Source organism: Haemaphysalis longicornis, unplaced genomic scaffold (assembly GCF_048455015.1).
Source record: "Haemaphysalis longicornis isolate Haplotype H1 unplaced genomic scaffold, Haemaphysalis longicornis Haplotype H1 scaffold_7, whole genome shotgun sequence".
In the NCBI taxonomy this organism is placed as follows: Eukaryota; Metazoa; Arthropoda; class Arachnida; order Ixodida; family Ixodidae; genus Haemaphysalis; species Haemaphysalis longicornis.
In genome coordinates this window covers 159,501,902-159,518,004 of record NW_027526422.1, presented here as the reverse complement: position 1 = coordinate 159,518,004, position 16,103 = coordinate 159,501,902, and the positions used below count along the sequence as shown (strand labels likewise).

At 45.7% G+C, this 16,103-nt stretch overlaps 2 protein-coding genes across 2 annotated transcripts in view; one reads left to right on the top strand and one right to left on the bottom strand.

Moving 5' to 3' along the window:
- Window positions 1–204: 204 nt before the first annotated feature.
- LOC144146628 (uncharacterized) lies at window positions 205–3,245 on the top strand. Its single transcript, XM_077678564.1, has 2 exons — window positions 205–1,386; window positions 3,216–3,245. The coding sequence occupies exons 1-2, from the start codon at window positions 238–240 to the stop codon at window positions 3,243–3,245; spliced, it is 1,179 nt and encodes a 392-aa protein (XP_077534690.1). The 5' UTR covers window positions 205–237.
- Window positions 3,246–7,639: 4,394 nt separating this feature from the next.
- Window positions 7,640–16,103, bottom strand: part of LOC144145398 (uncharacterized) — a 41,362-nt gene continuing 32,898 nt past the window's right edge. The window contains exons 4-5 of the mRNA XM_077676987.1: window positions 12,988–13,068; window positions 7,640–7,954 (exon numbers count right to left, since the gene is read on the bottom strand). Of these exons, the coding sequence (XP_077533113.1) occupies window positions 7,803–7,954; window positions 12,988–13,068 (233 nt within the window). The 3' untranslated portion in view covers window positions 7,640–7,802. The remainder of the gene's footprint in view (window positions 7,955–12,987; window positions 13,069–16,103) is intronic.

The window sequence follows — 16,103 nt, the reverse complement described above, 5'->3', positions numbered from 1 at the left end:
CACGTGCAGTTTGTACGTGACGTCACTGGTCCCATGTGTGTTTGTTATATATGTACGCTGATGGCATGGAATAAAAGTTGTCATTATCTCGCCCGCATCGTCTGCAGCTCTGTCCCTTTCCCCGTTCTTGCGGCAGCCCAGCTGCACTCGGCCTACTTCTAGGCCGCCACACGACATTGTCAGAAGATGGCGTCTTTTGATATTCAAGGGGTGCTGCACCAATCTTCAAGCGCCACCATGTCAGAAGACAATGGAGTCAAGCCATTCCACGGCATGTTCGCTATTCGAGCTCCGCCAACGTTAGACTTCGACCGGACATCTGAATGGCCTTCTTGGATCCAGCTCTTCGATGACTACCGCTTTGCCTCGGGCTTAAGCGAGCAAAGTGAAGAACCACAAGTTCGGACTCTGCGTTATACGATAGGAAGGCAAGCCAGAGAAATCTTCTCAACTTTCGCTTTATCTGAAGAGCAACAGAAGCAGTTCGAAGTCGTCAAAAAAAAGTTCAAGCACCACTTTGTGTCCGCACGGAACCTAGTTGATGAGAGCACATGTTTTCACCGACGCATTCAACAGCCTGGCGAATCAGTCGACCAATTCATCACTGCGTTGGACACGCTTGCGGACCGGTGCGACTACCAGGAAAAGGAACGCATGATCCGCGGCAGATTTGTCGTCAGCCTCAGTGATGCGAAGCTCTCCGAGTATCTACAAATGGATGCAAATTTAACACTCGCAGGTGCTTTGGCAAAAGCTCGCTTGAAGGAGACCGTCCAACGACAGCAGCAGCAGCTGCGAGAAACCAGCGACGAACTTTCGGCAGCGGCAGCCAGCAACCTGGACGCGGTGAGCAGCCAAGGGCAGCCCCGGAAGAATTCTTCAGGACAGCCTCCGGGCAGCTCGTCAAGAAACAGTGCACCTGGCATACAAGGGCAGCGCACCAGAGAACAGTCTTACCGACCACGCACCCCCCGTCCATGCCCCAGCTGCGGCCAAGGAGCGCACCCCGGGACCTTCTGCCCGGCAAAAGCTGCGAAATGCAACTGCTGTGGTTGTTCCGGACATTTTGCAGTGGTGTGTCGGAAAAAGGCTGCAGGCGACCGAAAGAAGGTACAACTTTCTTCTCTCCATATGGACAAGGGGGCGTATTTTGATGGCGCGGTGCACGGGGAGCACTCTAATTTTTGGTATGCTCAGGTCGTCATAAACGGCACTCCGGTGTTCGCTAAACTAGGCTCGGGTGCAGAAGTTTTCGTGGTACCCTCAACGTTTCCTGAATGGCCTACCAGGTTAGAGAAGTGCGACATAACCTTAACAGGACCCGCGAATGAGCCACTCTATGTTCTCGGAAAGTTTGTTGCCAATATCCAGTGGAAAAAACGCACGGTCCGACAAACTGTCTACGTTGTCTCACCCTTACGCTCCATAATTTTGAGTCTTCCAGTGCTGGAAGTTCTCGAGCTTAAGTTCGCTGACTTGGTAATTTGCACGTCAGCCATCGAGGCTTCCCACCCGCAGCTTTTCAGTTCCCTGGGAGCTATGAACAGAGAATACAATATTCCACTGAAGCCGAACGCGACTCCCTTTGCGATTCAGGTTGCGGGTCGCATTGTCTTGCCCTTGCGGGACCTAGTTAAGCAGGAGCTCAAGCGTATGGAGCGGGATGATATAGTCCGCAAAGTAGACGAACCCACAGAATGCTGCAAGGGTATTGTACCAGTAGTCAAACCATCTGGAGATATTCGTATTTGCGTTGACTTGACGCAAATAAATAAAGTGTACTTCGCGAGCCCTATATCTTGCCAATGGTAGAGGATAGCCTCGGTCTGTTAAGTGGTGCATCTGTGTTTTCAAAGCCAGACGCTAACTCTGGTTTCTATCAGATCAAGTTGTCGCCCGAAAGCGAATTGTTAACTGCCTTCATAACGCCATTTGGGTGATAGTGTTTTCAGTGACTACCGTTTGGGATAACGTCAGCACCTGAATTTTTTCAAAAGAAAATGTCGCAGATTCTGGAAAAAATCCCAGGTGTGGTAAACATGATGGATGATGTGCTCAAATATGGCTGCGACAAGGCTGAACATGACGAGCCTCTGCGTCTAACTTTAGACCGCCTCACAAGTGCTGGCGTTACGCTAAACAAAGAAAAGTGTTGTTTTGGAGTACCCGAGATAGTTTCTTGGTTGTGTGATACGTCGAGATGCAATCGAGCCGGACCCTGAAAAGGTTAGGGCCATCAAACTTTTGGCGACGCCAAATTACGTATCTGACGTTCGACGGCTGTTCGGTATGACTAACCATCTGGCAAGGTTCAGACCAGAGTTGACTTCGAAAACGGCGCCCTTACGCCACTTGCTTTTGAAGGGTTCTGAATGGACGTGGGGACCAGCCCAAGAGCAAGCGCTGTCATATGTTAAAGACGTTATCAGTTCGGCGTCATCATTCGGTTTGAGGGCAGTACTTATGCAAATTCAACCAAACAAAGAAAAACGACCAGGTGCCTTTGCCTCGCGCTCGTTGACAACTGCCGAAACCAGGTATTCCCAGATTGAAAAGGAAGCATTGGCAATGACATGGGCGGCAGAAAGATTTGAAGGGTACATCAAAGGTCTTGAAATTGTGTGTGAAACCGACCACAAACCACTTATATCCTTGTCGGGAAAATCTCCTTTAGATGTTTTACTGCCTCGCATTCAGCGTTTTCGCATGAGGCTGATGCGGTTCAGCTATGAGGTTGTGCATGTCGCGGGTAAGAGTCTTGTTACTGCAGATATGTTGTCCAGAGCCCCGATTCGGGGTAAACAAATGGACCATGCACTGTCTGTTGGCGACGTCAGCAAGCACGTTTCTGGCTCTTTGTCAAACGCCATCGAAGCTGACCTTTTTGAAAAGGTGAAAGCAGATCAAGCAGCTGATGATGTCTGTCAAACACACATGAGATTCAGCCGGAAAGGGTGGTCAAAGTTCTCGTTGCTTTCGACGGTTTCGCGTCCATAGTAGCAGGAAAGAGCCACGCTGACAGTCGTAGAAGGTCTGCTACTGACAGGTGCATGGCTTGTAATTCAACAGAAATTGCGCGCAGATATATGAATACGCTTGCATGAAAGTCAACAGGGAATCGAGAATTTGCACCGCTCGAGCCAGAGAGTCGGTATTGTGGCCTGGGTTCAGTAGTCAGCTGAGAGCTTTGGTGACCGATTGCCGCGTATGCGCAGAGCACAGACAACAAATGTCCGAACCAATGATCCCGACAACCACTCCACAACGTCCTTTGCAACAGCTAGGTGCTGATCTCTGCCATATTCTAGCAAAATGGTACTTGGTGGTCGTGAATTATTTTTCTAGGTACCCGCCGATAGCCTTGCTATCTTCGATAACAAGTGCCACTGTCATGATGTACCTGCAACGTATCTTTGCAAGACATGGCATACCAGAGGTTGTTATATCTGATAATGGAGCACAATTCTTGTCGCTGGAATACAGGTTGTCCACTCGCAACTACGGATTTCGCACTGTGGTGACCTCATTAATTACAAATAGCATGAATCGCATTTTTAAAGCATTTGAACCCCCCTCGAAATATTATCATGTGCTTAATATTATCACCACAGCTCCGCCTTGCCAGAGTTTCTCTTGAATTGGGTCCTTCTGGTATATTACCCACTGTCGAGAATTTGCGCATGACAAAGCTGCAGACTTCATGAATACCAAACTGTTTCTTGTGAGTTAATGGCAGTTCATTTTTTAAGGAGTTAGTTGCCAATAGGGCTCGACAATTCGACGTCCTTGGCCCATCAACACGTCCGATGAATGGTACCCGCAATAGATGTATACAGATTGCAAGCAAAAGGGTTGGCTGCTCAAAGCAAGAAAAAGAACAGGTTAATAAGTGTTCCAAGTGAACCTTCATTTTCTATTGCCTAGTCGGTACTTTAAAACTTAGTCCGTTTGGTTATTGCCCTTCAGCGGACTACCTACCAACCATGCATGTCTTCCCAGAAGTCACCCTCGGCCTTTTCTCCAGAATTTCTCTTAAAAACGAACGCCCTGAGTAGAATTCAGAGCGACTACTTTTACTGGAAACAAGGGAGTAGCAACCCTACCAACACGCCCACTTTTAGTTCCTACTTGATCAGTTACCCACGTTTTATTCATCGTACCAAAGATGCTAGGATGACCTTGAGGGCGACAAGATAGCTCCAATAGTAAAGAATTCACTCGTTTTTTGCATCAAATTCCAGACGTTACCAGCACAAAAAAGCTTTGCACCTCTTTCTACTTTGCCTTGTTTATATATTCCAATTAGGAAGACTGACCCGGTGGTAACCGCTGTTCTTTTCTTGTGCTGAATGAACTACCAGGAATTAAAGGATCGCTGTTGTACCCGCCGCGGTGGCTTAGTGGCTAAGGCGTTGCGCTGCTGAGCACGAGGTCACGGGTTCGTTTCCCGGCCGCGGCGGCCGCTTTTCTGATGGAGGCGAAAAGCAAAAACGCCCGTGTGTACGAGATTTCGGAGCACGTTAAAGATCCCCAGGTGGTCGAAATTAATCCGGAGCCCTCCACTACGGCGCGCCTCATCGCCTGCGTTGCGTCGGCGCGTTAAACCCTACAATCAATCAATCAATCGCTGTTGTACCGAAAAACTGGGGAAAAGTATTTAGGAAGGACGGGATATTGAAAGATTTAATGCGGTATTTATACGTGCCTTAGTGCTAAGAGAGAGAGAGAGAACAAACATCTTTAATTTCGAGCTTAAGGGTTGTAGGGACGCAGCCCCTACGAGTGCCCGCTCAGGGTGATTACGGTGAAGTGCGCGCGTCGAACAGCGATAGTGGCGTTAGTGCGTCGTGAGCTCGCGCGCGTGTGTAAGGAACAGTGAGACGGGACAAATACGTGTAGTGCGCATACAACCCGGAACATGCGCACAACCAATGGAGTGGCGTAAAAGCGGCGCTCACAGGAGCGCCGGGGGGGAGGGCGCACCGGGGCACACGCGAGAGCGGCTGCTTCCGCGGGCTGCGGATAGGACCGACGGGCGGCCAGCCACAGCAATGACGCCCGGACAGCGAGAAGCAACCAGCGTCCGCGGCGGACGCTCTTTACCCGTCGTCGGCTCAAGTGACTGAATGCGTCGCCGTGAGTGTACAGCTGTAACTTTCTGGACAGGCAGGGCGTCAACCGCCGCAATGTTTTCTTTACGCGCTTTTCGTGCTTGCTTGCTGTACTCTTTTTATATTGCTCCCAACTTGCTTTGTTTTTTTTCCAACCTTGGTTTTCCCGGAATAAACCGGTGATTTGTTCTCATGCGGATCGGCGTTACTTCGTCGGGCGGGTTCGGGCTCGCGAACCCTTTATGCTCGAAGGGGGATCCTTCAGGGTGCAGGATGGTGAGGGCACCGGTGGGGGGCGTCCGCTAGTCCGGGATGCCCTGGTCCTTGCTGGCTGCTCGTGCCCTATCTATCAGCATGCGCTGGGTCGAGAAGTCCGAGCTGGACAGCCGGTCCACCCACTGCTCGTACGTAGGACGGGGATTGGGTGTGAGGGATGGGGATTTTTGGCACTCCCAGACCAGATGGTACAGGGTGCCTGGCTGGGGGCAAAAGTGGCAGGCACTATAATACTGGGTGGGGTAGATATGGTGGAGGAGGGTTGGTCTGTAGCCGGCGAAGTGTGGTCTATTCGGCTCTGGAAAGGTGGGAGTTGGGTGGAGGGAAGTGTTGACGGTAATGTCACAGAGTGTGTGGGTAGGAAAAATACAGAAAACCGATGTTAGCGCTCCACGAAATAGGTTACTGCTTAACACTTCGGTGGACACAAGGAAACTAAGTAACCGTGCTAAAAACATTCTTCGTTAGCTATTTATCAGTTTCTCATTATACCGAAACAATCCCAAAAATTAAGGCGCAATTGATTGCCCAAAAAAAAGTGGGACTCGTATGTCCCACTGTCCAGTTGGGTTACTGTGCTCAATTGGAATCAATTTGTACCGCTTCCTAGTCGGAGCAAACACTTCTTCTGAAAAAATGGTGTTAAAAAACTCCCACACAGGAAGTCATTACCTACCTTCTATGTCTACCTAGCGTGAACTTCTTTTTTGCTGGTACAGCACTAGCGGCACCACCCAGGGGTGAAGCTCTGATTTACGGGCGCAGGTATAACTGTCGACGTATGCCAGCGAAGTTCTTTCAGTGAAGGTTCTTACCAAATTGGAATATATTCCTTCTTACCTTTACACAAAAAATAACATCGGTGTGGCATGAACAGCCCCCGCTCTGCCACGAAAATAACTGCACAGCTTTTCGTAAAAATCGTTTCCTCTGTCTCTACACGCTCAGAAATAACAAAATATAGCTTTATTGATTGTGAGTATTAATTCTAACGCAAGAAAGACAATATTTGCTCGCCAGATGTTTTTTTCCTGCTGGAAAGTATCTCACGAGAACGCAACAAATCAAGACATAGTCACGAAGAACCTAAGGATTCTGATCGGCATCGTTACGAAAGTACATGTGGAATGTTCTGCTGTAGCCGCTACTTGAAGGTAGTGGTGCTTACGTAATGGTGCGAGATTTGTCAGGGAGCAACAGTGACGAGAACATTAAATAGAAAGACGGACGTATGTGTCCCGATGTCCATCAAAGGAATAAGCATGGGGCTCAGTCTCCAAAATTCTGCCTCTTACTGAATGCGTTTTTAACAGCCTACTTATCTATGCACAGCGGAACCACATAGTAATACCCGCATGCGCTGTGCTTAGTGAAAATACCGATGACCCATTACCTACGCTTAGGAAACGTGTAGGTATCACAATTTTGAGGTTTATCTTATTCAGGTAAAACGTTTTCCTGTGGCAAGTAACACTGTAAATATGGCTCCTCGATGTCCTCGCTATTGCTGCTCCTGGAAGTCGTTTCTGAATGTATCTTCAATCTAGCCCCGGATTTAGCAAAGGCCGGATATTTCTGGCCTTCAAATGTCGGGAACCCCATCTGCCGCAGCTTGACCAAGCTGTTGACAGCTGCGGTTCGAGGTCTGTGCCCCTCAGTTTAAAACTTCTTATCTCGCAGGACACTCCGTAACTATGAAGACTAGGTGTTAGCGGTGTCGCTACACAGGCGACATTTTAGCTGTTCACTGAATTTTAAAACCGAATTACAAAAATTACGAACTCCGTGTGTTGTGAAAATGTTGGAATCCCATCAGCAACAGCAACGCCATGGTGTCGAGGGATACTGAAAGGTTCTGCCATTCACCTGAACTTTTCTTCACAGGGAAGGCGACAGATACGTATGGTGGCTCAGTATGAGGGGCGGTGCCCCCTACTGTTAGCATTACGGCGAGAAGCTGTCAAATGCCGATAATAATACAAAATATCAATGGAAAAGTGCACTCTCCGAAAATTTACCACAGCGCGGAAACGATTGACTGCTGCCCATATCTGTACTTTAATTTCATTAGCAAGTGCATGTCCTGCCCATGCATGAAAAGAACATGGCGAGAGTATATACAAAGAAATACAAGAAGCACCGTGCAATACAAGAAGCACCGTGCAACAAGAAGCACCGTGCATGAGTAGGGAACTCCGAAAAAGTAATTTCTCTGGGTGTTTCGCACATATCCAGTCTCGTGAAAAACACGCTTTCTCATTTACTGCTTTATTAGTACATCCTAATGCAACACAGTTGTCTTCCAATTTCCCAATGACGCTGAAATCATATAAAAATTAGATACATTCGGCACACAATTAGTCACCAATGCCATAGTCAATTCGGAAGCCGGCAATTTATGTTATGGGAAAGAGTTTAGTCGTCCGCATCTTCGATGTCTGTGAAGTCGTCTTCGCAGAGGTCGGCGTCATGGAGTGGCACAGCGAACCCGCAGATGTCTCCGAACTGCTCAAGGCAGTGTACCGGCACCAAGTCTTCGACCTCTTTCGACACCCACAGCGTGCACTCTGCGTATAGCATAATTAACGTTATAAAATTTTCATCACATGCAGGCATAGCTGTCACTGTGATCACACGCCATATAACGCGCTTGCGTGGTGGCAAATTAACCCACTACTCAGCGTCTTTTTCTTTTGCAGAAGAAAAGCATGTGCTACCTCTTTGCGAATGACTGCAATAGTATTTACGTCAGCCTCTTTTTAACATTTACCACCAGAGCTAGTTACCAGTAACTGAATGGTTCCAGTCAATATTATTTTTCCCGCAAAAGCGCAAAATTTTTGATACTCGCCACAGTGATGAGCTGATCAAATGAGGGCCAATTCCCATTATTCTTGGACACGAGGAAACGCGCGTGCATTGATGGGTGCATGGTTACCCACACTCTACAGCAGGTACACAACAAGAAATACCACCTCTTTCCTATAAATGTACCCGGTGTGAGAACCTTTCACCTGCTGCCACCGACGTGCAGCTAGAAACAAATATACGGCAATCTATAACATTGTCGGGAAACATTGTGGAGCCTGACAGCGGCATTTTTGAAGTCACTACATTGAAAAGCTGGTGCAGCAAGAGGTCGCGGCCAATGAACTACCAAAAACGACACCTGTAACAAAGCGGTCAAGAAGCACACAAATGCGATACGTGATAACCTACATTCGAGGAGCTTGTACTCGAGTTTGAACAGTAGAGCGGCGCTAAACTTTGTCAAGAAACTGCCTTTGTGTTTAAATATTTTATGGGTCTTTGTATATGTGTGTCGTTCGCACCTCCTTGCGTTTTTTTTTTAATTTTTTATTAGCGAGGAGACAAGTATGGAAACGTCTTCCTAAGGGCACGTTCATACTCGTTCACGTCAGCTAAAGTAGTGACACAAATACCTTTTGAAGTACAGTGGTACCTGATTTTCTGAAAACAAGCAGCCAACCTGAAATCCCAGGATAACATTCGAACGAAGGTTTTCTGGAAGCAGATTTTCTAGAGAAGCTTGTGAACAGAAAGTGGTTTGCATTTGTGGTGACTCATAAGTGCCTGTTTATGCATGAGCCGTAAGCTTAGAGCAAATACTATTACATTCGGTGGGTAAAACAGCGGAACTAAGAACAATGTTGGAGAGCCGGCAAAAGTACAACCTTCCTTTATTGGAAAAAATTAAGGAGGAAATAAGAAATTCTCCTCAGGGAAAAGAAAGCAGTGTTCGCGGCTCTTCTGTTGGTTTTGTGGGTTTAAACAAGGTGATTTATTGCAATTAGGCACTTCAGATGAAATAAAAGAATGAAAAACGCGACCGTTCTTCATTCTTTGAGCACTCACAGGCACAATGCCTAAAAGCATTGTATTAGATGTCTTCTCCACCGTCCTTCCTATTTTTCTTGTTTTCAGATTGGAATTTTTACTGCTTTGTAACAGCGCATTTTCTGCAATGGGCGCATTTAGTGCTGGACGGTTCATTCGTTCAAATGAAAAGCACATGAGAAATTACTCCAAAAGCATTCGTTCATCAAGCTGCCCTCCCGAGCAGGTTGATATTGTGCAGACTAAACAAAGAGAAAGAAAACCCACGACGATTACTATACTTTATAAGGCGGAATCTGTGCTCAGCGCGAACTGCAGTCTTCTCGGTCAGGGCGTATACCTGGTGCGTCTCAGGAAGGGATTGCGTGAGCAGCTACTGCAGGGCGGTGCGCGCTCCTCTGCTTTTATCTCGCAGCCCTTGACTGCCGTGGAGCTAGCCGTTAAAAATTGTGTTTGAACCTCTCGCACAAATATGACGTGGTTTGGATGATCCACAAACAGAGGAGGCGGCTACCCATGGCGAAAGTGTGAGCGGGAGCCACTAAAACGTTCTGAACCGTGGTTACGCTCTCGGAGTTGCGCCTTAGCTGCGTGGTGAACCCTGCCGCTCACACTTTGGCGGGTCGCCAGTTTCCCGCTTTCCGTCTGCTGGGCTGGCACATCGCTCGTCCGGTTACACGGGTGCCGCCGCAGCGGCGAAACCCGTGTACCGGGCACCAAGGCGCTGTGCGCTAAGAGGGAGATAACGTATACCCTGGGCACACTTTTTGGGCTTGAGTGGTATGACAGACATTTCAAACAGTTTTATCCAAGAAATACCTTACGTACCGCATATTCCATAGCTTACCGGTGGCATTGGTTTAGTATTATCTCTTTGTGGCAATGAAAAAAGTGGTGACCTCATTTACCTCAACTTCTGTGCATTGTAATAGTCCGTATTTTGGAAGTTACATGGTGTGTGCAACGTTTTTTTCTGAAGTCTGCCTAAGTTACCTTTTTCTTGTTTTTCAATGCTTATTCTCCTTTTAGAAAGATAGGTGCGGGCCTTAAATATCAACGAATCGACAGAAGTAACATAAAGAGGTAAAGAGGCCTTTCGTACTCGTAAAGGAAGATGGGAAGAGATTAAAGGAACAATGTAACCATAACTATGTACAAGCGATTCGACGCGTTCTTAGCCCGCGCAAGGTGAAATCCTAAAGCTCTAAAAACCAATATAGTATGCGTTTTTTATTGAAAACTTCCACTTGCACAGAATGCGCACTTTCAGAGCAATTTTGTTAGGAAAGTCGGGTTAGTAATATGAACTGCTGAGCCTCTGTTAGGCAGCTGAAAGATTCATGGGAGGGAAGACACAAATGAGCCTCTGAAGATGCAGTATGAGCTCCAAGGACCACAAAACTGACTCGTGCAGAATTTATTCTTCCGTGAATAAAGAAAACGAAATAATATCAAGGTGAGGCACGTAACTTGGAGAGCGCGCAACAAGTGGTTCTCAAGTAGCGTTATGGTTGTGGGTGCACAAGAGGAGAAAGAAAGGCATAACCTCCACACAGGATTAAGATTCTGGGGAAATGAGTTTACTGAATAAGGCAAAATAGAAGTTTCCCTGTCTACAGGACCCAGATTGGGCGCAATGGGGTTACACGTGCAAAAATAGTAAACCGTGCAACGGATTGTTTGTATTTCTATTGAGTTATATTTTTTGCGCATCGATATTCTGCGCGTCGTAGAATTAGATTGGGTTTTCGGAGTCTTTCACAATATATATTTGTGTTTCTCAATAGAGTTCCTATTCGCTATGAGAGTTTCATATGGAGAATTTGTTTTCTCTCTTACCCTGCATTTGGGCTCCTTTTGTATAATAGGAATGGTTCACAGCAACTACAAATAGTGTTCGTTACGTAAACATTAATGCGTTGACTGTAATTATTACTAATACAATGATGGTGATGTAGATGTTCTCAATGAACTGTAAGAAAAAACTGAGCTGATGGCCACACTTCTGGTGTACCAAAACAACGGTTTAAAATGCTTTTATAGAGCAACTTAGAGATTATGATGGCACAGTGAGAATGTTGCGATAAGCTCACATTTTGGAGAAGTAAATACACACGGCGAGGTAGCAGTGGCGCCTGCAAGGTTGAATCAAGAAAACACTTTGCTCGGCCACTGCTCTTCTGTAGCGTTTCTTAATTGAGTTTCCAGGTGCTGCAAATACATTTGTTTATTCGCTTACAATGATTACAAATCAGTAAATATCGGTGCTATTTGGCGTTTTTGAGACTCTTTTTCGCGCTGCTCTGTCAAATTGCAGCGCCGACAGATTGTGCACATAAGAGAAAGCTGAAGGTAATGTGAATCCCCAATGCTCTTTTACGCAATCCTTCACAACAGTTTTTTGTGTGGCCATTATGAAGAGTAAACTAGAGCTATTCACTCGCACTAAACAATGGGCACCCGGGAATCGTCATACGAAATGTGCTAATCTGCCCGTTCCAGATTGCATAAAGGCAGTTGTTTTATATTTAAAATTGCCTATAATGAGAAGTCCACCACCTTCCCCTAAGACTCCGATGCTCTTCTTTGCTGTCAGATAATTTCTTCTTGTTATGTAGCGAACGAGCAAAGACGTGCCCGTACGTGTGAAGTTTGAGATATTTTGCCGCCGTAGTGATTGTTTTCTACACCTAGCTAACCGGCCCATTTCTCCATGCTCACAATGTCATGACGCGGTACGATGACCGCGAGGTTGCTGCAACCTCAATGACGTAAAGAACTTGACAAGTGGTGGGGAGGTAATTATAAACTGTTTGAGACATACAAAATATGATTAAACAGTAGTGTTGGTGCTGAACCACTATCGGTTTCTTTATCCTCTTTAATAACGTGCATTTTTAGTGCACGTCTATTGATATTTCTTTGAATAGTATAAATATTTTGGCGGATAGGTATTTTGTGAACAATGCTTTGTTTTTAAAATACGGTTTAAAGAAAGTGGAAACAAAATAAGGGATGACGGGCTTCGTATGTTTTTCAAAATCCGGACGGCAAAAACTAGAAGGTGCACTCATAAGACTCGCAAAAACTGTTGAATGCGGCACTCGGAATAAAACCACACCTATAAAAAAATGAATATAGGTTATTTTGGGCGCAGAAAATAAATATAAAAGGAAATATCAAAACATATGTCTCATCACTGGAATTTTCCAGCAAGGGGTGTCTCTATCTTATGAACAAGGAACTGCCCAATGGGCACCAAAATATCGGCAATATTGCCAATCTCGCGTGTAGTTATGCAAGTTAATATACGAGAGGGTGATGCAGTTGTCCTAAGGTCATCGGATTTTTTCACCACTTAGAACCAAAATATATACTCCTTTAATCAAGTGAACCCTCTCAAAAGCAGGACCTGAGTAATTCCTGGCGCTGTTGGAGAAAAATCGGAACAACCGCGGGTGTAGTCACATCGAGAATTTAGATTATATTCGGGACACTGGACGGAAAAGATTCTTTAGGGCGAGGGGCGCTGTAAAGCCAGCTAAGGCTACTCTTCCTGTGGAGCGAAATAATTTTCAAAATCTTCCTGGCGAACAGTTTCTACGATACGTTTTATTGAATATTATTCTCTATCTCTCCCTATTTATTAAATGTTGTTTTGGTCAATTATGCGTTATTAGGCAACATATAAAATTTGATGGAACAGAACATCTAGGTTTAAAGGATGGTTCTGATTACTCACCTTCCGCAAAGTGCGATGCTTCGGTTATAACGCAGTCCTTGTAGTCGGTGTAACGAACATACTTCACCTCAGGCACTTCGTCTGCGCAAGTGTTAAGAAACACTAGTTTATTTGCTTAGCAAGGCAGTGGCAAGTGATGACCAAACACTATACGCCTCGAGCGCTGCCTGTAGGGGCGCCACTGAAATCCCCCTAACGGCCAATTTCGAAAGCAGTGGTGGGAGTTTCCGGCCCGCTCACTACTGTCGCCGTTGCTCTTGCGGCACATTGGCGACTGATATTTCCCGTTTGTCTGCGTTGGAAATACATATTTATGTGTAGAAGTCACTTTTTCCCAACTGCTGTGTATTTGCGAGTGGGGAAATGCTTCTGACGCGATGTTAGTGTGGTACACTTGGTCCGCACTAGCGCCAGGTGTGGGTCACAGGCCGGCTTCGTGAAACCAGCATATGCATGGAGCTGATTGTAATTCCACAGCCCTGAAATCTACTAACAGTACCTCCGTAAGCAGCATTCTTTCAGATACGCATGCTACGGCTATACATTACGATGTATATCGGTTTCGTGTGCTTACATAATCTAGCGTATAGCACACCTCGTCAGTTACGCTTCAAACTTCACAAATTGATCGCTATCCTGAACAAGCCAATGTAGCATAATTTTCACAGGCATTCTACGAAATAAGTACAATGGATAATGCAAAATTATATGCGGGAATCAGCAAAAAAATTACTGCTGGGTCATCTTGTCTTAAGGTCAGCACCCGCAAACATTCATGATCTTGTGCATGTATACTCCCCTTATATATCCGCGTCCGCGACTAAACTCTTCCTCGAAACATCTTCATATGACATAGGCAGCCTGCGGAATCTAGCAAAAAAGTGAAATCCGAGGGGCGTATCAGATACCACCCTCTTACAACGACACCTTTTATCGATTGTGACTACGTATGTACTTACTGTATAACTACGAAAAATGCGTCCTCCAACTGATTAGCTGTTCGGTAAAGTCGAAAGCCTAAATAAAAGTGAACGCGCAGCTTACGACAACATCTATTCCTTGATTTCGCTGCGCGTTTGAACACAACGATCATTAAGCGTGCCCCTGCCGTACCCGCCCCCCTCCCATGTCTTGCAGAAAGGGGTGCATTTAGCATCTAGTGGTATGGCAAGTTCTACCTGTCTTAAGTTTCGACAAACATTTTTTTAGCATTTCCGAAGATACCCTTTTTTTTCATTCTCGTACGAGCTATTTCCTTTCTTCGGGAGTGGCAGACATTTTATTTTTCTGTGGTTTTATTGACCCACCTTGGTTTTTAAATAAGGCGTAATGGGCACATATTTCACGGCGCACAGCACTGTAATATACCTAACATTTTTGCGTGGCCTCGATCCCCATAAAAGGCGCAAGTTATTATTAGGTATTAGGTAAACACATCTCCAAATCATACTTTTTTGCGAGGTATACATTCGAAACAAAGCCTCACTCGTTGTCCGCGCTGCAAAGTGAAACCAACCTATCACGGTGTCTGTACAAGGTATAAACGAGGCGACAAAAGAATTCACTTCCGTCTCTCGATTAACTATATGGTCTGTCGTAGTCGCAGGTGATAGTGGTGATATGCTGCTGCCGTCGCCGAAGCCCGTAAGAGCAGCGAAAAAGCGAGCACTACCGCGTCCCGGGATAGTTCTCGCTGGCGTTCGAGCGCTCTATCAGGACGCATCTGTTTTCTGAAGTGCCCTAAACGTACTATTTGCTTACAGTCATCACCATAACAAGCTCTTTAGGTCACCGAAAGGCAAAAGGAAGCGAAAGAGAAATAAAATACTGCATGAGGCACTACCAGCTGTGCAGCGCCCATCCCGTAAGCGCCGCGGAGAAGTGGCGGCAGGCGGTGCAGCGATCGCGAAGCTCGAGGCTTATAGTTGGACCGAAAATAGTGAAAACACCAAACATCTTTACTGAAGTGGGCCCTGCACTGTCGCGCAACTTGTTAACCATTGACGGAATATGCAGTGAGCATATCTCCGGAAATGCCTTTCCGTTATCGACAAAGTTGGTGATCAAATGTTATTGGCAACCACTTCAATTCTAAATTTACCACAATAACCGTTAACACGGCAACTGACACCAGGTCTTAATAAAGTAGCGGGGCTTTCAAAATAAATTACAATAAGTACAATATATTTTAAGGTTAAAAGGAGCTAAGAATCTAACAATCTTTTTTTGATATGCGAATTAGGAGAAAACAAATATTTACCGAAAACATGCAGAAGTTATGTGTGAGTGGCCACGATGTACGCACGATATCATGGCGATAAATAGCTACCGCGAAAAGCCATCACAGACGCCCTGCGTAAACTTTATGCCGAGCCCAGTTCAGTGAAAAAGTGCGGTGTAGCGTAATAAAGAAATGAATTTAAAATGACCGCGTAGCTGAGCACATCGCTGCAAATATCGTCGAAAGGCAATAGTCTGCTGCCGCTTCTGCCTCGTAAATGACTCCCTTCTCTCCTCTACAAACCTATCAAGCCTCCCCCATTTGGATTCTTTGGCGATAAACACTGAAGAGGTTTCTTAAAATCTTTACGATTTCACGAAGTTACAGTGCTCATGCAATCTGCTGGAACCTGTTGTTATCGTTGAACTTAGAGCACCACCACGAGGTCCTAACTCGCAGAGCCATTTTTGAATTTTTTGGCCAAATTATTGTTTTCAAACAACGTATTTTCATTATTTCTAGCAAGTATAAAAACAAAAATTCATTCTCAAATAAATGAACCCTACGAGTAGCAGTTGTGGATTGATGTTTTCTTGAAATTTTTCTAATATTTTCTCTTTGCTCAATAGTCATGACAAGTATGATGTGTTTTCAAATTTAGTGCTTCGGAAAGGCAATGGCCCCTTAACCTTCGCGTTCAACAATCTCTTACACTTGTGGCCGGATTCCTCAGTCGACGGACAGACACAATAGCGGAAAAAGAAACATACAAAGATCCAGAACAAACTTTCGCATGGAAGTAGCCCAAGAAAGACTATCCTCCCTAAAAGGGACGCTCAGCGGGTGACTGATATACGGTACAGCGGAATGTATTTTACAACGCTACTGAGGATGT